Source organism: Mesoplodon mirus, assembly GCF_964341445.2.
Source record: "Mesoplodon mirus genome assembly, chromosome: 5".
NCBI classification, from domain to species: domain Eukaryota; kingdom Metazoa; phylum Chordata; class Mammalia; order Artiodactyla; family Ziphiidae; genus Mesoplodon; species Mesoplodon mirus.
Genome location: NC_138980.1, coordinates 4687128 through 4713764, shown reverse-complemented (window position 1 = coordinate 4713764; position 26637 = coordinate 4687128). Strand labels below are relative to the sequence as shown.

Below are 26637 nucleotides of genomic sequence, written 5' to 3'. Positions count from 1 at the left end.
TGGTGAGGACACTGAACCCCAGCGAGGTGAAGGGGCAGTTTGGAGTCAGGAATGAACCAGAGCTAGAATTCTGAGCCCTGGGTTCACAGTCCTCCAGGCCACACTTCTGCCCCAACGAGGTCATCTACAGCCTCTCCATACCATCCACCAGCTGAAATGCTTTCATGGCACTTATCAGAGTGTTAGTTGTATTTTATTTATATGGTCATTTGTTTAATGTCTCTCACCCTAGAATGGATGGATTATAGGGATTGAACATATGTTTCTCACCTCGTGTGCCACAGTCTACCTTGGATGGTTGGGTGGACAAGTGGATGAGCCAATATGCCACCCGTGTATCCTAAACATAGCCACACCTTGTGTTGACATGCCTCATATTTCTCCTGACCATGGTGACTTCATGTCCTTTCTCAGGTCGTAGCTTGCTGCCAGACATGGCCCTCTCAGTGGACTCATCTTGGTACCGGTGGCAGTGGCGAGTCAGAGATGGCCTCCCACAGTCTCCATCAGAAGCCACACCACTGCTGTCCCCAGAGGAGGGGGCGCAGAACTACAACCTGGCGCAGCAGCGGGTCGTGTTCCCCAACAACAACGTATTCCACCAGAATTGGGCCAAGGTCTCCAGGAGATACTCTGGCAACAGAATCTGCACCACCAAGTATACCCTCTTCACTTTCCTGCCCCAGAATCTCTTGGAGCAGTTTCACAGGTATATGACCACTTGGCTGAACAGTACACACATTATAACCAAGTATTTGCCACTCAGATGAACTCAGAAATGCTACCCTCTGGGCCAAATGCGTGGTAGCTTTGTCATTCATTCATTCATTCATTCATTCAGTATTTATCAGATTCTACTCTGTGTTAAGTCATGTGTTGTGTATTAGAGATACATGAGTGAAAAAAAAAAAGACACATTGTCCTGACTATATTGGCTAGTGAAAGAGACAGATACTAATTTTAGGAATTATGTAAATTGGCGTAAACTATAATTCAGATAGATACTTCCAAGGAGAAGTATATGGTGCTATTAGAGTGAGTACAAGAGAAATCGGGCCTAGTTAGGAAAGTCAAGGGAGACTTCTAGGAGGAAGTAACTGTGGAAGTCTAATATGAAAGAAGAGAATGTGTTAACTAGGTGGAAAGAGGCAGAGAGAAGTCAGAGAAGGGAGCCAGAAGAATGTTCTTTCAAACAGAACTTCATGTGCAAAAGCACTGTGGCAAGAGGGAGAAAGATGCACTTGGAAAATGTAGAAGTGCAAGCCACTCTTTTGAGATAATATATGCAAAATTATCTTTTAATTATAAAACAAAATATGCACCTAGACATTATCCTAAGTTTTGTAATTATTAGCACCTACCATTTACTGAGCAACTACTATACTCTGGAACCCTCCATTGCATACATAACAAATATTCATCCCATGTAATATTTATAGGAGCCCTTTAAAGTAGATAGTACTATACCCATTTTAAATTGATTTGACTTTAAAGCCCTTACCATGATGTTCGAGGTGACACTGAAAGAGACTGTCATTTTTAGCTGGCAAGGGCTAATAGTAGGAAAGCAGTTATGCGGCAAGTATATTTCTCTTCTCCACGGTTTTCATTCATACCTTGCTTGCCCCTTCCAGATGGGCTAACCTCTATTTCCTGTTCCTGGTGATTCTGAACTGGATGCCCTCCATGGAAGTCTTCCACAGGGAAATCACCATGTTACCCTTGGCCATTGTCCTGTTCATCACCATGGTCAAGGATGGCATAGAGGACTTCAAGAGACACCGCCTTGATAGAGAGATAAACTGCTCCAACATCCAGATATATGAAAGGTAAGGGAAATCATTCCTCTGTTTTCTCTGTGGCAAATAGATTATGCAAACTTATCAGTGTTTTCAAAAAATTGGTCTCTCTTCTCACATTAATTTTCTTCAATTCATTTAATTCAGTGATACTCAACCAGGGCAATTTTGCCCTGCAAGGAACTTTTGACAATGTCTGCAGATGTTTTTGGTTGCCATATTGGGAAGGAGGTTGCTACTGGCATTTAGTGAGTAAAAGCCAAGGATGATGCTAAACATCTTACAATATATGGGACAACCTTCCACAACAAAGAATTATGATCCAGCCCAAAATGTCAATAGTGCTGAGATTTAGAAACCTTAATTTAACTCATGTAAATGCCATAAGAGCAGCGTTGAAACTTCAAGAATTAAACTCTAAAATTGACTGAATCATCTCAGGAGACCAAGTTCAGGAACAGCTCTCTGGAGAGTGACAGGCAATGTCTCCCAAACAGGAAAATGTATACCGTTTTTTTGTTTGTTTGGTTGGTTTTTTTCTTACATCTTTATTGGAGTATAATTGCTTTACAATGGTGTGTTAGTTTCTGCTTTATAAAAAAGTGAATCAGTTATACATATATATGTGTTCCCATATCTCTTCCCTCTTGCATCTCCCTCCCTCCCACCCCTCTAGGTGGTCACAAAACACCGAGCTGATCTCCCTGTGGTATGCGGCTGCTTCCCACTAGCTATCTATTTTACGTTTGGTAGTGTATATATGTCCATGCCACTCTCTCGCTTTGTCACAGCCTACCCTTCCCCCTCCCCATATCCTCAAGTCCATTCTCTAGTAGGTCTGTGTCTTTATTCCTGTCTTACCCCTAGGTTCTTCATGACATTTTTTTTTCTTAAATTCCATATATATGTGTTAGCATACGGTATTTGTCTTTCTCTTTCTGACTTACTTCACTCTGTATGACAGACTCTAGGTCCATCCACCTCATTACAAATAGCTCAATTTCGTTTCTTTTTATGGCTGAGTAATATTCCATTGTATATATGTGCCACATCTTCTTTATCCATTCATCCGATGATGGACACTTAGGTTGTTTCCATGTCCTGGCTATTGTAACTAGAGCTGCAATGAACATTTTGGTACATGACTCTCTTTGAATTATGGTTTTCTCAGGGTATATGCCCAGTAGTGGGATTGCTGGGTCATATGGTTGTTCTATTTGTACTTTTTTAAGGAACCTCCATACTGTTCTCCATAGTGGCTGTACCAATTCACATTCCCACCAGCAGTGCAAGAGGGTTCCCTTTTCTCCACACCCTCTTCAGCATTTATTGTTTCTAGATTTTTTGATGATGGCCATTCTGACTGGTGTGAGATGATATCTCATTGTAGTTTTGATTTACATTTCTTTAATGATTAATGATGTTGAGCATTCTTTCATGTGTTTGTTGGCAGTCTGTATATCTTCTTTGGAGAAATGTCTATTTAGGTCTTCTGCCCATTTTTGGATTAGGTATACTGTTTTTAAAGCATCTGTGGCTCTTGGCTAAAAATCCTTGCTTTTAGAACTTAGCCAGGTAGGTTTTAGGACCCAGAGTTGGCACACCTGTTCTTGGTTGCCTGGGGTGGAAAAGGAAGCTACCTGTGGGTGACGTCTGCATTCCAACAGGTGGAGTCTCAACAAATAGAAGGAAGTGACCTGGTGGGTACACACCTGTTCTCTGCAAGCTCTTTCCTTGTCATACTTCTCCCCTAGTGTTTATACACCGGCTTTTTATTTTTAGTTTTCCTTTTGAAAGAAGAGAGAAATTTTCAGCAGAGAAGGCGAGCAAAGGATGTCAGGAACATCACTCGCTGACAGCTGAACAATGGAACTGATCAGGGAAGAGCCTCTTTTATGGGGAGCTCAAGTGTCCTGCTATGAGAATTAAAGAGACGGGATTGAGCAGAGATGAGAAAGGAAGGCAAGAAAAGGCTTAAAAGGAAAGAAGACAAGAAGCGAGTGGTGGCCTCCAACCTGCCCTTTGAAGGACGGTCCCACAAAGAGAACCCCAACAGACATTATCATGGGAATCAAATTAAGACCAGCAAGTACACTCTCTTGTCCTTCATACCCAAGAACATCTTTGAGCAGCTACACCGGTTTGCCAATTTCTATTTTGTGGGCATTGTGGTTCTGAATTTTATCCCCGTAGTCAATGCTTTCCAGCCTGAGGTGAGCATGATACCAATCTGTATCATCCTGACGGTCACTGCCATCAAGGATGCTTGGGAAGACCTCCGGAGGTACAAATCCGATACAGTGATCAATAACCGAGAATGCCTCGTCTATAGCAGGTAAAACAAAACACCCGGGCGAGTCTCGGCCCCATCTCTGATCTTTCTGTGGCTGCTGCTACCGCAGGTACTGTTTATAGAAGGATGGGGTAGGGAGATTGCGTTATTTTATCGCAGTGAAGCTGTTCAGTTCTCCACAATGGGGATTATGGTTTAAAACCGAAAAACACAAAGCGAAAGAAATTGAGGCTTGAGTCAATCGTTCATTAAAATTAGGAGGTCTTTATTATGTAACATTTTCTTTGCTGTTTCAAACGTGTTAGACACTTAAGAGTTTTGCATAAATTCACAACCATTTTAGGTCCAGTGTGGCCATGAGCACATTGGAGCAGGTTTGGAGACCCTTGGAGAAAAGTGGCATCACTGTTTTTCAGGGAAGCAGTAGGCAGTGTATTAGGGGAACCAGCCCTGGAGACACACTGCCTGGATTGAACGCTGTCTCGATCAGTCGTTAACTCTGTGACCTTAGGCAAGTGACCTAACCTCTCTGAGACTCATTTTGTCCTTCGTAAAATTGGAACACTTCCTGAGGTGGTCGTGAGAATTCCATGTGATAATCCTTGGAAAGTACTTAGCACTGCTCCTGATGTATGATAAATACTCCGTATGCAAACTGTAGTTGCTTTATTTTTAGAATGTAAAACTCACATTAGCTCGATCAAGACTATCCTTAAGCTTTCTCTCTGATATCCCAACCCAAACAAAAATGGCTCACCACCTGTCTTGCCATGTTCTTTAACATAATTTTATACCTGTCGTTGTCTTAGAAAGACTCCATTGAGTCAAAAACCAAACTGGGTTGTTAGGAAAAGGACATGCTCTCGATCAGTAAGGGAAGAAAACAGAGTTACCGTGTGTCTCAACTTTGTGACAATCCATGTAGCCCAGAAAGAAGCAAGGGAATGGAGGCTGGGCTTGCAGTGAGATTGCGGTGACAAAGAGTGCTTTCTGGGCTGGCAATAAGAAACTTTGGATGAGTCAGTCACTTAGATGAATACAGCAGGTAGGGGCTTGACTTCCTGCCAAGTAAGGGGAAAAGTCCATCTCTCTCAAGAAGCACCATCCCTCTGACTTGTTCCTTCTGACCTTACGGACCCCAAGATGTTCTGCAGTTGCTCGGGTCCTTCTTAGAGTGAAAGGGGCTTGCTCCGATGTGTGCCCTACAGCTGTTTAAGGGCTGCTTCTTTCTAAGAAGTTCTCTTCCCCGGGGGAGAACATGGAGCTTATGACTTGGAGCTGGCTGATGATAGCTTATGAGCCAGACTCCACTCGGAAAATTGTAGCCTGGGAAAGCTTCTAAGGAGATCATGTAATGCAAGGGACTCAGCTGTCTCCAGGGCACCCCTAAGAGAACTTCTGTACCGTCTCCTCAGCAAAAATGAGCTTCTGTTCTGTTTGCCTACAGGACCAAAATTGCACATCTAAAAATATTAATCTGAAGGTTTGGGGTTTTTTTTTTTCAGCTGGATCTAATTGTCTTGAGTATTATTAGCCCACTGAATACCTAGAGTTGAGATTGAGTCATTCCTCACCTTTGAGTAAGGAAATCATAAAGAGAGAAAATTAAAAAAAACTGTTGGAGTGTGCCACTTTTCCTAAAGAGACTGATTTTTTAAGAAAACATTGTTTTTCTCTTGTCACAAAGCCACCCCATCACTTTTTGTTTTCTGTCTTTCTCCTTTGTTGTTTTTCTCATAGAAGATGCACAGTGAGGCTGGTTCCTTGGGGAGGGATACAGGTGGACCTCAGTGAGGCTGGTTCTCTTCTCCCTGCTTTGCCAGAAATCTTCTGCCCTGAGCATCCCAGAAAAATAGGCCTGTTCTTGGGGATAATCTCAGTGTCAATCAGACCACAGACTGACCTGTGCTGGGTGCTGGCCTGATACAGGCCAGGCTGTTGTCATTCTGTTCTCAAAATTGCTTCCAGGAAAATGGCAGAAAACTGAGGAGATAACAATCCAGAAAAAAAGAGACATTTATCCCCAGGCTCACTGGCAGGGAGGGACATACAGGTTTGTTTTTTTTTTTTTAACAAATAATATTATTTATTTCTTAATAATATAATTTCAGAGAAATCATTCTAAAATTATTATAGATAAAAGTTTAGTGATAATAATGGGTTTGATCATTCTTCACTATTTTGGTGAATCATAGTTTAACAAAGAGAGTATTTGAAAACCAGGTTCTAAGTTCAGTTTATTTCAATACTTGATTATCATAGTTGTCAGGACGGAAAAATTACCTTGGAAAAGCACACATCGGGCTCCCCTGGTGGCACAGTGGTTGAGAATCCGCCTGCCAATGCAGGGGACACGGGTTCGAGCCCTGGTCTGGGAAGGTCCCACATGCCGCGGAGCAACTAGGCCCGTGAGCCACAGCTACTGAGCCTGCGCGTCTGGAGTTTGTGCTCTGCAACAAGAGAGGCCGCGACAGTGAGAGGCCCGCGCACCACGATGAAGAGTGGCCCCAGCTCGCTGCAACTAGAGAAAGCCCTCACACAGAAATGAAGACCCAACACAGCCAAAAATAAATAAATAAATTAATTTTAAAAAAAAGAAAAGCACATATCATGCAATATGTACTTGGGAAGACTTTATGGTTATTGATAATGGATATACAAATTCATATTTTTAACTGAAGTATAATTAATTTACAGTGTTGTGTTAGTTTCAAGTATACAGCAAGGTGATTCAGTTTTATATATATTCTGTTGTGTCAGTTGAGATGCTCTCTACTGCAAGAAGCAGAAACCTCAACTTAAACAATTTTAACAATGAAGAGACTTTGTTTCTTAAGTCACTACAAATATGCTGAGGTGGGCAGGTGATCAGGCATGGTTCATTCAGGCAATCAGCCTTCTAGCTGCAGCAGTTAGCTCTCCTTTTCATTCAGTCCCCCTCTGTGTCATCTTTACCCTCAGGTAGATTTCCCTCATGGAAATGAGATGGCTGCAGCGGCTCCAGCCCTCACATCTACATATAATAACCCACAAAGGGAGAAAGAAAAGCACTTCCAGAAGCATTCTTGGAAGGTCCAGAAAGCTTACTCCCCAGATCCTCCTCATCTCTCAGTGACCCCAGTGGGTCACATGCCCATTCCTGAACCAATCCCTCTGAGCAGGAGGTGAGATTATGCTAATTAGGTTATACCTGAGCCATAGAGCCCAGCATGAGGTTCACTTCCCTGAAAGCATATGGGCTACACAGGGAAGGTGAAAAATCCAAATTTAAAAAATGAGGTATTTCCAAGAGAAGGAGAAACACATGTTGGAGAGGCCACCACCATGTCCTCAACATCATCACCTTAAAATAGTTTTGAGCCTCAACTCCTTGTGAATTGCTTTCCACATATTAACAGGGGCAGACACACTTTGGGACATTCTGTAATATATATCCTTAAAGTTCTTCTAACCCTGAAGTGGATTAATTCTATGAAAAACCTCAGAATAGGAAGTTAGAAAATGCTAGATATTATTATTATCTTAAGTGATGATGCTGAGGGAACATTTCCTTTTGCCAAACGTTGAAGATATTGGATTGGCCAAAAAGTTTGTTTGGGTTTGTCATCCCATCTTACTGGAAACCCCGACTGAACTTTTTGGCCAACAAAATACATGACGGGATGTCAGGCAAAGAATACAAGATCTGAGAGGACATTTTTTTTTTTCTGAGAAGCAGCATAAAAGCTTATATCTCAAGCACTAGTTCTATCCATTTTGTCTCAGATTCACACATTTGAGAAACTGATGTCAAATGTCCTCATTTTTGTACAGTTGAGTACTAGGACCCTAAGAATTTTGCTCACCTTAATCCCATGTATCATCCAGCCTAGACTTGTTTATACTGTGAGAGAATCTTTTTGCAAACAGCAGAAGCCTTATTTACAGAATTACAATCCTGTTAGAGTATTTTCTTTTAAGATAGCAACTGTGCTTGTGGTCTAAAGGTGACCCATTAATCAGATTTATGGAATGACTTCAAGGAGAGATTAGCTTCAGAATTGTATTAGCTTAGTTTCTCCCAGGGCTCAATTTAATGAATCTAGAAACCATACCCAGCAAGAGAATTGTATTTTTCCATCCAGCTTCATATATTTTTATTTGTATTCAGAAAACAGGCAACAAGGAAGCAGGAGTGGGAACCAAGGGAATCCGTGAAGGTTTTTGTCCCCATATTGTAATGCAGTAAAAGCCTTCCACTGTTTCAGCAGCTGAGCACACAATTATTCATCTGTTCAGCAAGTCTTACGTCTGGACCGAGGACGTGTATATCAACATGGAAGGCCCCATGTACCCTCGAGGGGCTCTCAGTCCAGAGAGCATGAGGAACTTGTAAACAGCTACAGTGTCCCTTGCCTATGGACAAAGGGTCACAGTCATGCATGGGCCGCAGTGACACAGCTGCCTGCCAGAAACATCAGAGCCAGCCGAGGGAAGCCTTCTCTGAAGAGGTGACATTTCAGGAGGGCACTGAAGGACAAGCAGCATTCAAATAGGTAAAGAAAACAGGTCAGCTCACAGCCTATTCATGTGTCACCTAAAGGTCGTATGTGTGATTTATGCTGGTATCAAAAAGACCAGGATCAAGAGATATCAGGAGCTTAAGAGAGAAATGATTCCAATTAGAAACTTTATTTTATTTTATTGGCCTCGCTGCATGGCTTGGGGGATCTTAGTTCCCCGACCAGGGATCGAACTCAGGCCCTGGCAGCGAAAGCTCCGAGTCCTAGACACTGGGCCGCCAGGGAATTCCCTAGAAGCGTTTAAATTCTGACTTTTTACCAAGACTTGAAGATTCTCTTTTCTGTAAGTCAGGTGGCTGCTATAACATAAAAAGAATCACAGACGCTACAGGACTGCAGCCAGTCTTCTGACAGCATGGCACTGAAGGCCTGGTTTCCCGGCTGTGGAAAGCTCTGTTGGAGAAGGCAGATGCCTGGCCTGCAGCCTGTTTTTATTTGTATGTCAGTTTCCTTCCGTGCCGGTGCCCCCATAGGAAAGCCTGAGAATGAGGAAACCAGAGGTCCTCATCCTGGGTCTGTCACCAATTATCTACATGACCTAAATGAAGCCACTTAGGCAGTTGTGTCCCCATTTGTCTCATCTTTAAATAGTGGTCATAGTCTCTCTATGGTAAATTTTGTGAAAAGATGTGAGATGACATGTCAGAGGGCTTGAACGTAGCAGAGCTATAGAAACAACTAAACGGTGCAGTGCCAAAGGAGAGTGCATAAAGCAGTCTCAGCAAGGATGTTTAAAATGTGACATCATACTGAATGCTTGGTATTACACCTGGGCTTGTCTCAGAACTGCCACTTACTAAATGTGTGGACACTTGTAGTTACTTGATCACTACAGCCTCCATTTCAACTTGTATAAAGTAGGGCCAGTATCTCCCAGGGGCATGTGGGTTGAATGAAATAATCCTTATAAACCGTTAACTCAGTGTCTGCACCATAATTAGCACTACGTAATTTTTTAAATTTCCAGTCACTTCAACTCTAATTTTTTCAATGTCAGGCCCAACCTCAGCCTTCATCTTTCTTGCTACATTTCCCACCCATACAAGGGAGGAATTGTTTATTTTATTGGCAAAAGTCACGGACATTCACTGCGCCACATTTACCAGTGGGCAGTGTAACAGTGTTTTCAAAGCAAAAACTTAGGCTCTGCTCTCTCATTTCTCTTCTATTCTATGTGGCAGGATTTAAAATCTGAATTTGGGAAACCCTTCTAGAGCCTGGACCTCTTTCCCCTAACTCCGTTTCCACAGCACTCCTGAGCACACCCAGACCAAGATTTAGATTTAGGTGAGGGATTTAGGTGGCTTCATCTGGCCCAGAGCCTAAGCCACTTCTCCCAACCCAGCTTCTAACATAGAATGTACATTCAAATATCATATTTGTGTGACTCTTAATATAGTAGCTATTTGATCCCCATTCTACTATCATTTTCCTCCATATATCATCCCTCTGGGAAACCCAAAGGATATGAGATGATTGACAGGGTAGAATTTAGGCTTTGCCAGGGCCGTCCTAACATCGAAATACAATGTATTCTTTACCCTAAAACTATATCCTCAGTTTGCTGCAGCTGTTAAATGAACAGCTGTACCATCGGTTTGCTGCACCTGTTAAATGAACAGCTGTACCATCGGTTTGCTGCAGCTGTTAAATGAAGTAATGCATGTGAAATGCTTAGTATAGTTTCTGGCATTCAGTAGCCCTCAGAAAATATTGGCTAAAGTATTACTAAGGAGATTTCTATAACCTTGATAGCCAAGAGTCACCATGAGCTTGACTCAAGGGAAGTAAGAAAGACAGATCATTGGCTGGGGTGTTGAACCGCATGGAAGAAGACAAACGCTTTACCATAGAACTTGACGCCAAGCTATAATAACATAGCAAAATAGGCCTGGGGAAAGAATCTGAAAGTGCACAAAACAGAGGATCACAGTGTCATTTGAAGCATGACTATGAAAAGTGCCACTGGCTGTAGTTGACAGACCAGCAGACCACTGCACCCACTCTGCGGGTCTTTGCTCTGCATTTGGCACCAGCCAAGTAGCCTCCTCTCTAAAGGGTCAGTTTTGCAAGTGCCCACCCGACTCCCATGGCCTCGCCCTGTGCTCAGAGAAGGCCATAAACTATGTTGGCCAATTCAGCTTGTCATTTCAGGATAGAATGCATTAGGTTCTCCCCCAAACTCAATGGCTGGAAGAATCATAAAACAAGAATTCAGGTGTCCCTGAAGCTCTGCACTTGTGTCAACAGGCCTGATCTGTATCTGAGCGGGTGAGCATTTATAGCCTCTGATTTGCCATTGTGGAACTCACAATTCCAAAAGCTGAGGCTCCTGTTCCCCACCCAGCCTCAGTTATGTTTATGTCACCAGCTTCTGAGGCATCATCTGCTTAGTACTGCACTTTTGAACAGGACCAAGAGACCACACTGAGCCATGAAGTCCCCACAGCTATCACTCCTATGTCCTGGCAGACACACCTATGTGACCTTACACAAGTTAGATAACCTTTCTGGGCTTAAGTTTCCTCATCTATGAAACTGAGATAACAGTAATAATAAAAGTTGTGTCATTATTAGGCAGCTAAATGGTAACGTTGGTTAAATGCTGGGCTTATTATAGGCACTTAATACAAATAAGTTTATTCTATTACATTACATTAAATACATTATATTATATTATATCATCTCATCATATCTCATCATATCATACATCATATTATTATGATGTCATTTTTGGAAGCCTCCATTAGTGCGTCCATAACAAAAAGATGTCAAAATGACTTAAGATTAGGAAAAGCTTCTCCTCTACTGCCTCATGTTCAAGACAAATCTACAAGGAGTCAATTACTGAATATTTACTGAACACTCCCCTGTGTGCTAGACACCATACCGGACTCCGTGTAGGTACGGAAATATAAGACTCAGGGTCATCCCAGCTCTCAGCCAGCTTATTACATAGTTGAAAGTAGAAGACACATGAAACAATTAGGCCTCTGGGTGTTAATGAATTCACATAAATACAGATGCCCCAAGCTGCTGATTTGGGTCTTCATTCTTCCCGCCCTAATACTCAGGCCTCCCCAGGTATATCTGGGCATCCTCAGGTATAGCTAATATGTTCATGTCCCCCAATATTTCCATCCAAGCCAGGGGTCCAGGTCTCCTACCCACTCCTCTGGCCTCAGCTGTTTCTTTCTGGAGCTTCCCTGAGTCTAAAGCCCCTGTCATCATGGTCTGTAGCAAACAGGCGGGTGCGGGGACACAGCTGCACTCACTGCCCTCTGTCCCAGGCCCACGCTGTCTTTAGCGTAACTTTAACTTAACGCCAAACCTCTAACTGCTGTTCCATTTCCATTTTGTGGGACCAGGTCAGGACAGAAGCCACAGGACCCTTCCTCCCTTTGCAGTTCCTTCCCCCTTACTAAGCTCCTCCTCCAACCACAAAGCCCACCCCTCATTCACGACAGCTCATGAAAATAGACAACCACACAGATTCTGTTCTCCTATCACCACAGCAGTGACCCTGTTTGCTCCAAGCTAATAATAACTAATGATAATAATAGCAGCAGTAAATGCCATTTGCTCTAAGGTCATTTCATGTATTATCTTATTGAACTCTCACTTTAACCTGTAGAATAGATTTTATTTGTCCATTTGGTAGATGAATAAATTGAGGGTCATATAGTCAAGTAGTGGGTTCAGGGTCACACTACCTTGTATGTAAGAAGTAAGTAGTAGTTCTGGGTTTTAGTCAGGCTCACATGACTCCAGAGCTTTTAACCACCCCCACGATATTGTCTCTACGTGAGCACACCGCTGTCAAGACAAAGACAGTTGGGCATTTCAAGTATTCCTGAACCAGCTTCAGGACGCTTGACTCTTCTTGGAGCCGTGGAAAGAATAGAGGTTCCAACCCAAGTTTTGTTGCTATACACCTTGGCCAGGTCAGTTTCCTCACCCAAACTGGAGATTTATCAAATTTCCTCCAGCCTTGTTTTAGGTTCACAGTAAAACTGAGGGGAAGGTACAGAGATTTCCCATATACCCTCTGCCCTCACACACGCACAACTTCCTCCATTATCAACATCCCTCACCAAAGTGGTCCGTTTGTCGAAATTAATGAACCAACATTGAGACATCATAGTCACCCCAAGTCTGTAGTTTACAAGACGGCTCACTCTAGGTATTATACATTCTATGGGTTTGGTCAAATGTATAACGACCTGTATCCACCATGACGGTATCATACAGAGTAGTTTCACTTCCCTAAATATCCTCTGTGCTCCATCTGTTCATCCCTACCCACCTCCCAACCCCTAGCCATCACTGTTATTTTTACTGTCTCCATAGTTTTGCCTTTTCCAGAATGTCTTACAGTTGACATCATACAGTGTGTAGCCTTTTCACATTGGCTTCTTTCACTTAGCCATATGCATGTAAGTTCCCTCCATGTCTTATCATGGCTTGATAGCTCACTTCTTTCTAGCTATGAATAATATTTCATTGTCTGCATGTACCATAGTTCATTCATTCACCTACTGAAGGACATCTGGATGCTTCCAAGTTTGGAAATTATGAAGAAAGCTGCCATAAACATACATGTGTGGGTTTTTGCATGGCATAAGTTTTCAACTCATTTAGGTAAATAGGATATGTGATTGCTAGATCGTAGAGTAAGAATACGTTTAGTTGTATAAGAAACCACCACCTTGTCTTTCAAAGGGGCTGGACCATTGTGCATTCCTACCAACAGCATGTGAGAGTGCCTCTCGCTCTACCTCCCCACCAGCAACTGGTGGTGTGAGCGTTCAAGAGTCGGGGCATTCAAACAGGTATTGTGTGGTATCTCATTTTAATGTGCATTTCTCTGATGACATGGGATGTGCTGCTCTTTTCAGGCTTACTTGACATCTGTATATCTTCTTTGGTGAGATGTCTATTCAGATCTTTTGTCCATTTTTAATTGGGTTGTTTGTTCTCTTGTTGAGTTCTGAGTTTGTTTTTTTCTTTTTATATTTTGAATAATGACCCTTTATCAGATGTGTCTTTTGCAAAACACATATTTTCTCCCAGATGGTGGCTCGTCTTCTCATTCTCTTACCATTCTTTCACAGAACAGAAATTTTTAATTTTAATGAAGTCCAGCTTCTCAGTTACTTCTTTCATGAATAGTGCCTATGGTGTTTACCTAAAAAGTCATCGCCATACCTAAGGTCATCTAGGTTTCCTGCTATGTTGTCTTCTAGGAGTTTTATAGTTCTGCATGTTACATTTAGGTCTGTGATGCATTCTGAGTTAATTTTTGTCAAGAGTGTAAGGTCTGTGTCTGGATTCTTCTCTTTTTTTTTTTTTTTTTTTTGGCATGTGGACATCCAGTTGTTGAAAAGATTATCTTTCCTTGGTTGTATTGCCTTTGTTCCTTTGTCAAAAGTCAGTTGACTATAATTATGTGAATCTATTTCTGGGCTATCTGTTCTGTTCCATTGATCTATTTGTTTCCTCTTTTGCCAATACCGCACTGTCTTGATTACCGTAACTTTATAGTAAGTCTCGAGGATAGGTAGTGTCAATCCTCTCCTTCAATTATCGAGTTGGCTAGTGTGGGTCTTTAGCCTCTTTATATAAACTTTAGAACTAGTTTGTCAACATCCACAAAGAACTTGATGGGCAGCCCTGATTTTAACAATGTATTTTTCTGGGAGTTTGCCCAGTAGCCAGCCAGCATCCAGAGCCCTTAGTCTTCAGTAGGCTGAATTTGGGTCCTTCTTTTCTGGACTTGGGGAAAATGTTTGGATTTTTTAAGTTCCTTGTGTTTGCACATTATGTGCCTGAGCCCAATTCATGAAATGTAATCACAGACATAAAGCAGGCATCCCAATAGCATGAAGAAGAAAATGCTGGGGCTGGCGGTGGTGGTTAGCCCTCACCATAGCATTAACATTCACTGTCATCAACATCATAAAAGAAGCTTGTATTCCTCAAGTACTTACTAAGTGCAAAACCAAGATCTCAGTCCCTTACATGGGTCATGTCACTAATCCTTCCAATCACCCTCTGAGGCAAATACACGTATTACCTTCAACTGAAGAAATAGAGTCTCTGAAAGATTAAGTAACTTCCCCAAGTCACACAGGTAGTAAGTGCTGAAGCTGAGATTCAAACCCACTCTTAATCCCTAGATTGCACTCATTCTCACTGGCTTCCCCTTTCACCCTCGGGTAGTGATGCTGACCATCCTGGGCCTGACATTGCAGCTTCCTGAAGGACAGCCCAGGTCAGCTCATCATCTTACACTGAATGGGAAATCCCACAGACAACTAAGCTTCCTGATAAATCCACTCTACTCTAGTTCCTTGAAACCCTTTTTACAAAACCCACATAGTATTTGAGAAATGGAAGCTTAAGCACCTTCTCCTCCTCCATTCCCCCCCTTTCACCTGCTTCCCCACAGGATCCAGTTGGTTATAAACCTCTCTTGCTGTTTATTTACCTCTTAATAAGCCCTATCTCCTCTCAGAAAGCCATTTAGCACTGCACCACTTAATTTCTCCCCAAGGCAGAATCTGCCAGATGGAGTCTTCATCCCCAGCCATGTCGATTTGTCTTATTTTTAAGCAGCAGTGAACATGCCACAAAACTAAAATAGCAATCAGTTCCCAGGTGTGGACTCACTGAGCAGGGAAATGACCAGGAGTGTGTGCATGTGTCCACCCGGGGCAGCTGTTCTGAACGGGCTGGATTAACCCAGGAATGACTCCCGAAGGTGGCTCCCAGCTAGCTGTGGCCACATCTGGGCACCCCTCACTGCAGAAGCACGCCACTTTTCTGCCTCAGCTGGATTCAGCCACTCAGCACCTCCTCGGGCTGGACGCCCCAACCCTGGAGCTATGCACCCTTGCCTTTTCCACAGTTGAGGAGACAAAGTGGGCCCCCAGAGGATCAGGAAACCAGCACAGAATAACCCAGTGCAAGAAGGAAATGTCCCTGATGTCACTTTTTCTTATTCCAAAATTCCTATGAAATCTGACTCTGATTCTATAATATTACTACATTTGGGTCAATATAAATATAAAATTCTTCAAATTTTGTACCAGCTAAATTACTAAATTATGTCCCCCCCAAAAAAATTTTGAACACCCCAAAAATCATGTTGTTCCCATAACTTCAGTGCTCCTGGACACACACGACAAGATGTGTGCCTGGAGGTGTATGTGCCTCTGTTTGAGCAGCACGACCCGGACATGGGCAATCTCTGTTTTGGGGAGGGTAAGCCTACAACAGGGATGAAGAGTGTCCCTTCACCACTGCATGTCATCCTAAGGAAGAGAAGATGACATCTAAAGCAAAGACAGGCGATTATTAACAGGACAGCAGTACTGGACAGGACCTCCCAGGGACCCAAAGAATAATAGAAAGAAAACAGAGACCAGTCTGACTTATAGCTTCTTGTGTGGTTCCATTGACCTTGCGATACCTATCATCATTATGGGAATTGACAAGTCAGCACTCCAGCCAAACTCACAGAAGTGACTGCTCATAAATATATACGTATACAGACACACACACACACACACACACAAATATACACACACATATATTTCATAAGTTCATCTGCATAACATCCATCGTCCATCCCATTAATAATTCACATCCCATAATATGCAGTGGAGCCCTTTATTAGAAGGAAGAAGAATGAATATCAGTGTTCACGGGTGGAGGTGCATTGGCCTCGCCTTCAGTATGTCTATGTATGTAGCGTTCCCAACTAGCTTTTGCAAACCTTCTGGTTTGAGCCAGTGTGCTCTGGAAGTGTTGGCAGTCAGGATATTGTTCACAGTCAAAGGTGTGCTCATTGAATCTAATCTCAATACCGGCCAGATTGCTGAGATTACAGCAAGCAACCAATGGTGGGCCATCCCCAAAGGCATTACCCAATAGGGCAGAAGTCAAAGGGCAGAAGTGTAAAGACAAGTTGAGTGATAATCCTTTATTCCTTGGAGCAATTTTGCTGTAATATTCAAGGATCCTTTTTTTTTAAGTGTCCTCTCAAAAAGGAAAAAAAAAAAAGCAATAGAGAAAGCCTCCCTCCTTCACCATACAAGATTCCTTTTCCAATGGAGAGTATCTGCCATTCCAATTTCTTTAAGTAGCTTTATATTTGGACATTTAACAGGTGTTCCCAAGGCTGCTCTAAAGAAAAAACAATTCTTCCCTGAATCAACAGGTAAATGTTTTTCTGAAATGACAGCAAGAAACAGATCTGGGGGGACTATCTCTATTTTTCATGGTAAAAAATAATAATAAAAAAAAATAAGGTAGAGCAGATGATAATCTGCTCTAAAATAAGCTGAGGGAATGAAAAAGTGCTTAGAAACCTGTTGCATCCTTTTTCCATTAAAATAATTATTATTAAAATGCTACAGATGCACTGCCCACAAAATGCTCAGAAGCGGTCCCCGTTTGGGTGATACTGCCCACGGTTAACCAGTGGCTGCTGCACTGGGCTCCCTAGAGCATGGGCACTTCCACAGAACTCTGTGGGTCTTTACAGTTACAAGACTGCTCCCTAATTGTAATCCCTGATTATTTTATAGACTCTGATCCCATCTTCCCTTGGTTGGCCTTCCAAAAGTCTTCCAGATGGATGTGCATGTATTTCAGGAAACTGGGCGAGTCCTTTGCAAGGATCTTTTTGACAAGGAAAATGGGGTCTTAGGAGGGCTTGCTTGGGGTTCTCTAGAGGGCCCCCAAAGAAAGGAGGAAGGCGTCAAACGCTTATCCTCCTCAAGGACTTTTACGAACTCAGAGGAGAAAAGTGAAATTTGTCACGTCTCTTTCTCTGTGGAAGAGTGGTCTTGTCATGCCCAGGGCAGCTCAGATTCCAACAAATACAGAAGCAGTAACATGTCCAGAGAGGCTGGAGCATCAGTGGAGAAAAAGAGCAAAAGAGAGCCTGCTTCTCCAGGCCTGGATGGGCTCAGAGGCAAGCCAGCTGGACTTAGTTTAAAAGACCACGTGTGGAATATTGGTTTGGTCCCAGATCCCACATTTTAAGAGGAACATTTCCAAACACAGCCTTAGTCAGAAGAGCCCTCTCCTCTAAGACAGACCTTGAAGCTGTGTCACACAGAATAATTGAGGGCACTTGGAAAGTTAAATTTGACTTGGCAAGTCCAAAAGGCTTCAAAAGACACTTGATGAACACTTTCAAGTATTTTTTTAGGGCTTCCCTGTGTGGCGCAGTGATTAAGAATCCGTCTGCCAGTGCAGGAGACACTGGTTCGAGCCCTGCTCCGCGAAGATCCTACATGCCTGGAAGCAACTCAGCCCGTGCGCCACAGCTACTGAGCCTGCGCTCTAGAGCCCATGAGCCACAGCTACTGAAGCCCGGGCACCTAGAGCCCGTGCTCCGCAACAAGAGAAGCCACCACAGTGAGAAGCCCGCGCACCGCAACGAAGAGTAGCCCCTGCCTGCCACAAGTAGAGAAAAGCCCACGTGCGGCAACAAAGACCCAACACAGCCAAAAATAAAATAAATTCATTTAAAATATATATATATATATATATGTATTTTATGGTAGAAGATGGAGTAAATCTGATTGCCTGGGAGAGCAGAATTAGTTCAACATTTGGCTAATCAGAAGGAAGAATTTCGTAAACTGAGGGCTCTTAGAAATGGAATGTATCCCCTTGGGGAGTAGCGAGTCCTTCTGCCAGGGCTATAAAGCTGATGCTGCCATTCCACTGGAGAGGAAAGAGGGGAATGATTTCCAGGAGGCAGGATATTCACGCAGTGAAAACTGGGTTTTGTGTCAAGTTGGACCCAGACTTGGGGTCCAGCTCTGTTTTTGTAAGGCCCTGGGAAATTTCTCTTGAACTCTCAAGTTCCTCATTGTGAGATGGGTATAACGTCTCCTCCAATGAGTTATTATGCAAGTAAATGAAGTCTTAATTCACCCTAGTGCTTGGCACGGTAGAAATGTTAAATTCACGATTGTTGCTTCCCCTGTTATTACCCAAACTTGATAAATTGGATAGGAAGAGAAAGTACATCATTTTCTCAGATGTCTTTAGCCCTCTGATCCTGTGGTCACTGTGGGGCCCATCCTATCAAAGTTCCTGGTGCCATCTTCCTAATTCCCTGCTTCCTATTTCAGCACCACTCCAGATCTTCCTAGACAATGGTCTATATTCTCACCTTTCCCACTGCCGCTCTCCACCCACAACCAGAAGCAGTCTTTCCTATACTCCATTCTTTTGTGACCCTGCTTTCTACAGCGATAACTGGGTATTCTAGGAAGTGATGTATATTAAGAATACTATGTTAATATGACTATATAATCACCTTATCCTTTAAATTTTTTCTCCTGCTAGAAAGCAAGGGCTGAGCACAGCAACCAGTCAATAGCCGACAGTCAATCAAAAGTCTACATGGTCAGAAGGAGGGATCTTTACTGGTGGGATTCTATAGATCATGCTTCGCTTTTCTAGAGACGATGATAGTGGTCATTTGGGGAGAGGTAGAATACAGAGCAGTCCTGTGACAGGCTGCCTGGAGGATGTTAGGTGCAGGGGGACCTTTTCCATTCACTCATTCATGCTCTGGAGAGCTTTAACATTCACTCTGCCCCTGTCTTTCTCCAACCCCAGAAAAGAGCAGAGCTACACGCAGAAGTGCTGGAAGGACGTGCAAGTGGGGGACTTCATCCAAATGCAATGCAATGAGATCATCCCAGCCGACACACTCCTCCTCTTTTCCTCGGACCCCAGTGGGATCTGTCATCTGGAAACTTCCAACTTGGATGGAGAAACAAACCTCAAACAGAGGCGTGTTGTAAAGGGCTTCACACAGCAGGTAGGGCTCTTTCTAAGATCTTCAACTGGAATGGCGAAGGGAAGATGCCAGCCAGTTCTACTGGGAAACTTTATTTAATCTGTTGTGTAGAGGAGAATGTAGTAGATGCCTCCTTTTCCCAGGCACTTATGTACACTTAATCTTCCCACCAACTCTCTGAGATGGATATCATCCCCTTCTCATGGATGGGGAAACTGAGGCTTGGGAAGGGTAAAGAACTTGCTGAAGGCCTCAGAATCCTTAAATGGGGACCCCCTCCATTCAACTGAAGAAACTCTGCTTTCTGCTCTAAACTGAGGAGTCTAGTATCTGCTCAATTACTCAAGACCAACCCATTTTTCTGTGCTTATCCAATCCTGGCTCATCCTGCCCAGCTCAGCTTCAGCAATTTCTCCTTCCATGAATGTTTTCTAGTACTCCTTTGACCGCAGCAAGGTATCATTAACTATTTTTCCATTTGTGTAGGTCTTACCTTCTCAACAGTACTGAAACCTCTTTAAGGACAGGGAGTGATCATCAACATTTTAATTTAATCCCCACTTTACGTGTGTGATACCTTGGATATCATGGAGGAATCATGATTGTTTGGTGGTGAAGAGCCCAGGCTCTAGAGTCTGGCAGAGCTGAACCCAAAGCCCAACCCCACCATTTATTAGCTGTCTCACCTAAGGCAAGTTATTACCCTCTCACACCTTCATTCCCTCATCTGGAAAATGGGCACAAAAATAGTACCCTCTCCATAGGGTGTTTCTGAAGACTGCATTGTTACTGAGCCAAACTTGGTTCTGCTTTTGCCCACGTGCAGTAAAGCCAGTCTACTGACACTGGGTCGTAGTGAAGGAAAATGCAGCATTTATTGTAAGGCTCCATACAAATAGTCTGGGACAGCTAGTGCTCAAAAAGACTGAACTCCCTGATGGGTTTCAGGAAAACATTTTTAAAGGCCAGCTAAGGGAGGGGGGTCACAGGGTATGTGATCTCCTCGTGCACAATTCTCTGATTGGTTGATGGTAAGGGAACAGGGTGGTGTCACAGGGTTTATCAATCCACAGGCGCCATTAGGTCTTGGGCTATGTGCTCATGGTCATCAAATAGTTAATATCTTCCATTTGATGGGGGTTTTCATGTCTGTCAAACAACTCAGGAAATGTGCATCAGATACTATTATCTAGGTACTTCAGAAAGGAACTAAAGCAAGGAATATGGGGGAGAGGTCAGCCCCAAAAAGGCCCCATAAGGTCCTGCTCGATTATAAAATAATATGTACATGAATTACTTAGCATGAAGCTAGGCACATAGTAAGTAAGAGACCAGTAAATAGTTGGCAGTAAATATCAATGGCGTTCATAGGCAATATGCGTTGACTGATCAAAACTGGGTGTGATATTCCAGTTTTCCATTAAAATTCCCCTTGAAAGTGTTGATTTCCCATCTGGTACCTTGCTCTATGCATGGAAAAGAATAAAATTCTATCACTCCTCTTCATCCTGACAGCCTGTGGCTAGGGAGAAAACGAATGAATCAGGGGATTTAGAAGAAGGAAGGCAAGTGGTTCATTCCTCAGAGATGCTCATGAGCTAACGTTTCGTTATCTAGACAGAAACTTCTCAAGAGAAGGCCACTCATCATACCTCACTTTGCCTCTCTCAAAGCCCCAGATGAACAGTTCTCATAAAATCGCTTGTCTATGACTGAACTCTGTTCTCTCATCCTTACAATGGGAATACTAAGAATGGCTCTCCCAAAGTTGTGCTGTGTGATTCAAGTGAGATAAGGAACGTAGAGAACAAACTAGAGGGTTTGCTGCATTGCAGATACACAGTAAACGGTCTATGGCTGCTACCTCGGCTACAGTTCCTACAATGGGAATGGAAACCGCCATGACCACCGCGCCGTCACCTTGCTTTGTGGTTGTGATAGTGGCTCGGTCCTCCCATTGGTGTCCAGGCTCTGTTGAGTCAATCACTGCCCTGGGGCTTGGCGTCTGAGTTTCCTCTACCTTTGCTTGTCCTTGTCACACTCACCCAATCATCCCAGTGTTTACAAAAATGTAGGGCGGGATCTGGGTAAGCTCACAGCGCCATCCTAGACACAAAATAATCTATTTCTTGGCTCAGGGCCCTGTGGGCTGCCCTCTAGAGCAAAGGTTTTCAAGCTTTTTTAACCACAAGTCACGATAAGAAATACATATTGCACACACACACCTAGCCACATGCACATGTGGGTATGTGTGTGAGTGTGTAAGACTGCCACCTCAGTCATACTACATGCAAAGGACTCTGAAACTTTCTATTCTATTCTATCGGGTTTTGGTTTTTGTTGTTGTGTTAATTTATTTATTTATTCATTTATTTATTTTTGGCTGTGTTGGGTCTTCATTGCTGTGCACAGGCTTTCTCTAGCTGTGGTGAGTGGGGGCTTCTCTTGTTGTGCAGCACGGGCTCTAGGCACTTGAGCTTCAATAGCTGTGGCGCACGGACTCAGCTGTGGCTTGCAGGCTCAGTAGTTGTGGTGTGTGGGCTCAGCAGTTGTGGCACGCAGGCTCTAGAGTGCAGGCTCAGTAGTTTTGGCGCACAGGCTTAGCTGCTCCGTGGCATGTGGGACCTTCCCGGACCAGGGCTCGAACCTGTGTCCCCTGCACTGGCAGGCGGATTCTTAACCACTGCGCCACCAGGGAAGCCCCCGTTTTTGCTGTTGTTGTTTTAAGTTCCAGGAGCAGCAAAACGTGTGTGCGTTTGTAAATCTACCCTTCAGCTGGCCCACCCCAACATCCTCACCGTAACTCTAAGTCGTTTACTCTTTCTCAGGCAGTTATTTCGGCACTGTTGAGGTTCACCCAGTCCCTTCTCTTTTTTGCCACTGGCAGTGGCTCCCAAGCTGTTTCTTGTATATTAATTGGTCTGATAGTTTGGGATTTGACTAGAATGAAGAGCTGGATGAAAGGGTCATTCACGCTCCACTGCTATAAACCAGCTAATTCAAGTTAATCACATCTCTCAAACTCTAACCCTAAATTCTAATAGGGTACTTGGTGTCATGATTTACCAAAATAAATAAATTCACTTGTAAAGGGAACAAGATTTATCTGATTTTGAAAGTTTCCAGAATTCTCTATTCTATTTCACTTCTTGATTCTCCCCCTCACTTTGCTTAAGTGTGCTTTTCCAGTTCTATAAGAACAGGGATAAATAGTACTAATAATAATGCCCTTTTTTAAAGCTCTTATACATATAAGGTAAGTGAGGCACAGAAACGTGAAGTAACTTGCCCAAGGTCACTAAGCTGGGAAGTATTGGAACCAGGATTCAAAGCCAAGTTTGTCCAGTCTCAGCACTTAAGGTTTGCAGTAGCTCATCTCCCTGGTCCTTTGACTCTCACCCAGACTTTACCCAGAATTGCTTACTTGAAAACACACATTTATCGTTTTCAATACTCTTTCCACATGTAAGTAACAAGCAGCAGGAAGAATAAAAGCAGGCCTAGCCAGCTCCCTGGGGAGGAGGAATTTTAGCTGCTCTTTGCGACCTTGCCTCTCCCTTATGTCTTCAGTGCAGAAAGATTTCTGAATATGGACAGAATTCTCTTCTGACTAACTCTCTATATAATATTTCTCAAATGTGCTGAACAAAGATGTTGACGAGAGTTGCAAGAAAAATACATGCTGCACTGTCATGTGAGATCAGAAGGCAATAGGTTACAAGTTTTCCAACAGTGTGGACTGCAGAACTTCTCAGATACTTTAATAAAGGGGAAGGGAGGGGGAGGGTGGTACTAGTATATAAGATCTCTACTTATTTAACCACAGAAACCGTTTATTCCAAGGACCATATCCCAGGACTACTACAGGAGAGCTGGGATCACAATTTAGAAATTTGCCTTAAACGCACTGAAGGTGTTTTGGATGTATCATAACCATCACAGGGAGAAACTTTTTCATATATACATGCATCCTTCCCCATTATCATCACCCAATTATGATTCATGGGGACTGAGTAGTGGTCTGGGCATGCATATTTTTTAAATGTTCTCCCGGATGATCTTAATAGGAACCTACCACTAGTTCATCAAAAACCTGTGTAATAAAGGGAAGGTGTTACCTCCAAAAAACACTCATCATAATAATGGGAATAAAGCCACCATCTACAGGAGTCTTACATGTTTTGCCCATATTGTCCTTTGTCCTCATGACCATCCTGTGAGGGGGACATCACTACTCCATTAGACAGATGAAAACCCTAAGGTACAGAAAAGGCAAAATTCACCACTTGTCTCAGAGAAGATTTTGAACACCTGCAAATGTGGTTTGTTTGTCAACTTAATACCTTAAATAATTAGTATTAATGACTTTTTTTAGCTTGTTATTCCTATTGGCTATGAGACTTTGATTTTGCCCAAAGGGGATTTTTACTAACCTCAGAGATTTCTAGAAACTCCCAACCCCACACCATATACCCACAACCATTTTCACTGCTGTGTTCTGTTCATCCAGAGTCAGTAAGACAAACTTTGTCCCAGCTCCTCTAGATCAGCACTTCTCAAGGTGGAGTCTGCCAAACCCTTATCTCAAGAGATAGTTCTTAAAAAACAAGGTCTGTGGTCAAATCTGATTAGGAGGCCGGAGTCCTGTGGACCCCTCTGGGAGGTTCCAACGTCCATGAACATTTTAAGGTCTCGGAGAAGACCTAGAGGAAGGAGGCCAGTTAAACTTTCTTTAACCCTGAGCTTTCTAAACTCATTTAACCTCAGAACCATTTGGGGCACAATAAGTTTTCACCTTCATATGGAAACTTGAACACATTAATCTACATTGTGTGGAACACAAGTGATCTCAACAGGTGAGGAATGACCGAGAGGCTGACCATCCTCATGGCTTAGACAGCTCATCCTTGCCTTTCCTGTCTAGGTTCAGAGGAAATTATAAACATGAGAGAGCTTCTCAAAAGGATCTTTCCCCTGTGACACAGCACATCATTCTCAAGGTTGCCAAAGAGTTAGTTTCAAAATCCATTTCCCAGAATGCAACTTGGACAAGTCAGGTTTCGGGTTTTGTTTTTTTTTTCAATTGGAACTTTTATCATGATGGGCCATCTTTACTTTCACAACATTATTGACCTGTTCTTGAAATATTTATTCCTACATCCCATTGCTGGGAAAAGGACAGAAAAGGAAGGAATACAAAATTAGGATTATGCCGAGGTCTGCAGAACAGGCAAGAGGACTTCATTAGAGAATTAAATTGTACAGTTTTCTCTTTGGGGACATTTTTGACACCTGAAATCACTTCTTTTGAAAAAAATTATGAATTGAAGTATAGTTAATTTACAATATTATTTTAATTTATGCTGTACAGCAAAATGAGTCAGTTCTACACATATATACATTCTTTTTTCATAGTCTTTTCCATTATGGTTTATCAAAGAATATTGAATCTAATTCCCTGTGCTATACAGTAGGACCTTGTTGTTTATCAATTCTGTATATAATAGTTTGCATCTGCTAATCCCAAACTCCCAATCCATCCTTCTTCCACTGCCCCCGGCTTAGTAAAATCTCTTCTTTAAAGGGGTTCCAAGATGGGCACTAGAGATTTAACACCTGAAAATAAGTATGTGCCATTTATTTTGGTAGATGGAACATTTACCAAAGCCAAAGAATCAGAAATGAATTCTTCCAATTAGTATTTCAGAGCAATTCTCCTAGTTATCTTTTGTCCAAACCATTGAAGCCCAAATCCTGCTGAAGTGTGTGTCAGATCATTTCCCAGTGACAAGGAATTTGAGACACCAAGTTGACATGGACTAGCCTCTTCAGCATCACCCGAAAGCTTGTCAGAAATGCAAAATTTCAGGCCCTGCCCCGAACTAAACCAGACTCTGCAGTTTAAGAGATCCCCAGGTGATTCATGTGCAATTGAAGTTGGAAAGTACTGGCCTAGAGCACCATTGATTAATGTAATAATTGTGCCTATCTGTTTTATTGCCCACGTGAAAGATTCTTAATTGACTCTGCCTTTTAACTAGCTTGAACTCCACTGATGGTTAGTGCTTTTAAGCCATTTGCTCAACTAAAAAGAGCCATTGTAACCTGGATCCTCCGCAGTGAATGTGTGTGCTGATTTAACATATTTAGACAGGAGAGCACTTTACCTACGGAGTTGAGGTGGGATGGGGAATTATCTGTCACCATCCCAGTTCAGTGGTGATGCATCCTGAATGAAACAAAAAGTCTCTGCCTGTCCATTCAACTTGTCTGCCCTGAGGACCAGAGAAGAATCCTCTTTCCTGGTGGATTTGATAATGGGACCGCCCCTAGTGGGCTGTTACACATTTTCTTGAAGAATGATACTTAGGGCGAGCTGCCCGTGACGTTGCCTGCGCTGTTTGAAACTGCAGAACCCGTTACCAGCTTGGGGCAACTACCGCTCCGGCTGGTTCCGGAGCCCGTGCGTGCCAGGAGGGCTAGTGGCGGGCGTGAGGTGGCTCTAGCCTTTCGCGTCTCCGCAGCCTGGAGACTAGAACCGGCACTTTCGTAGGACGCCACCTCCAATCGCAGCGCTGGCGCGGGCGGAGGCTAAAACACACGAGTCCTGAGACTGAGGAAAATGCGCCAAGTTCCCGTCGGCGGCGTCGTGGGGAAGACCCCAGCGGTTCGGGCGCCGGGCGAGCAGAGCCGCTTCTGGCGCTCCTTGCCGTCCTGGGGCGGGGACGGGGGCGGGCGCGGTCGGGCGCCGCTTCGGGGATGTAGTCGGTGCCGGCGCCCAGGCAGGACCGAGCCGCAGCCCGGGTTCCCGCTCTTGAGAGCGAATGGGCACTCCCCTGCGGGGAGGGCGATCCGGCCAGCTTTTCCGTGGGTCGCGGGCCCCCGCAGGCTCGGGGCAGGGGCTCACCTGTCGCCCCCGCCCTCAGCCCGGTTAGACTTGTCGGCGTCACCGCCGCGGACCTCGCTCTGGGCCATGACCATAGTTACGGGAGAAACATTGGTGATGTCACAACCCCCAGTGATTAGGACAGCCAGGAGCAAGAAATGGTATAGCAGAAGAGACGGCCCCTGGGCAAATGTTATATTCTACATATGCTTGGTGATTACAGGGTCCCTGTATAAATGAATTCTCCTCAACTCCTTGGGATT

General features: G+C 43.5%; 1 protein-coding gene across 1 annotated transcript in view; it reads left to right on the top strand.

Annotated features, from left to right (window-relative positions):
- Positions 1–434: 434 nt before the first annotated feature.
- ATP10B (ATPase phospholipid transporting 10B (putative)) overlaps positions 435–26637 on the top strand; it is a gene marked incomplete at both ends in the record, with an annotated part of 63207 nt that continues 37004 nt past the window's right edge. Inside the window, 3 exon segments of the mRNA XM_082621775.1 lie at positions 435–709; positions 1635–1829; positions 19305–19509. Coding sequence (XP_082477901.1) covers positions 435–709; positions 1635–1829; positions 19305–19509 — 675 coding nt within the window.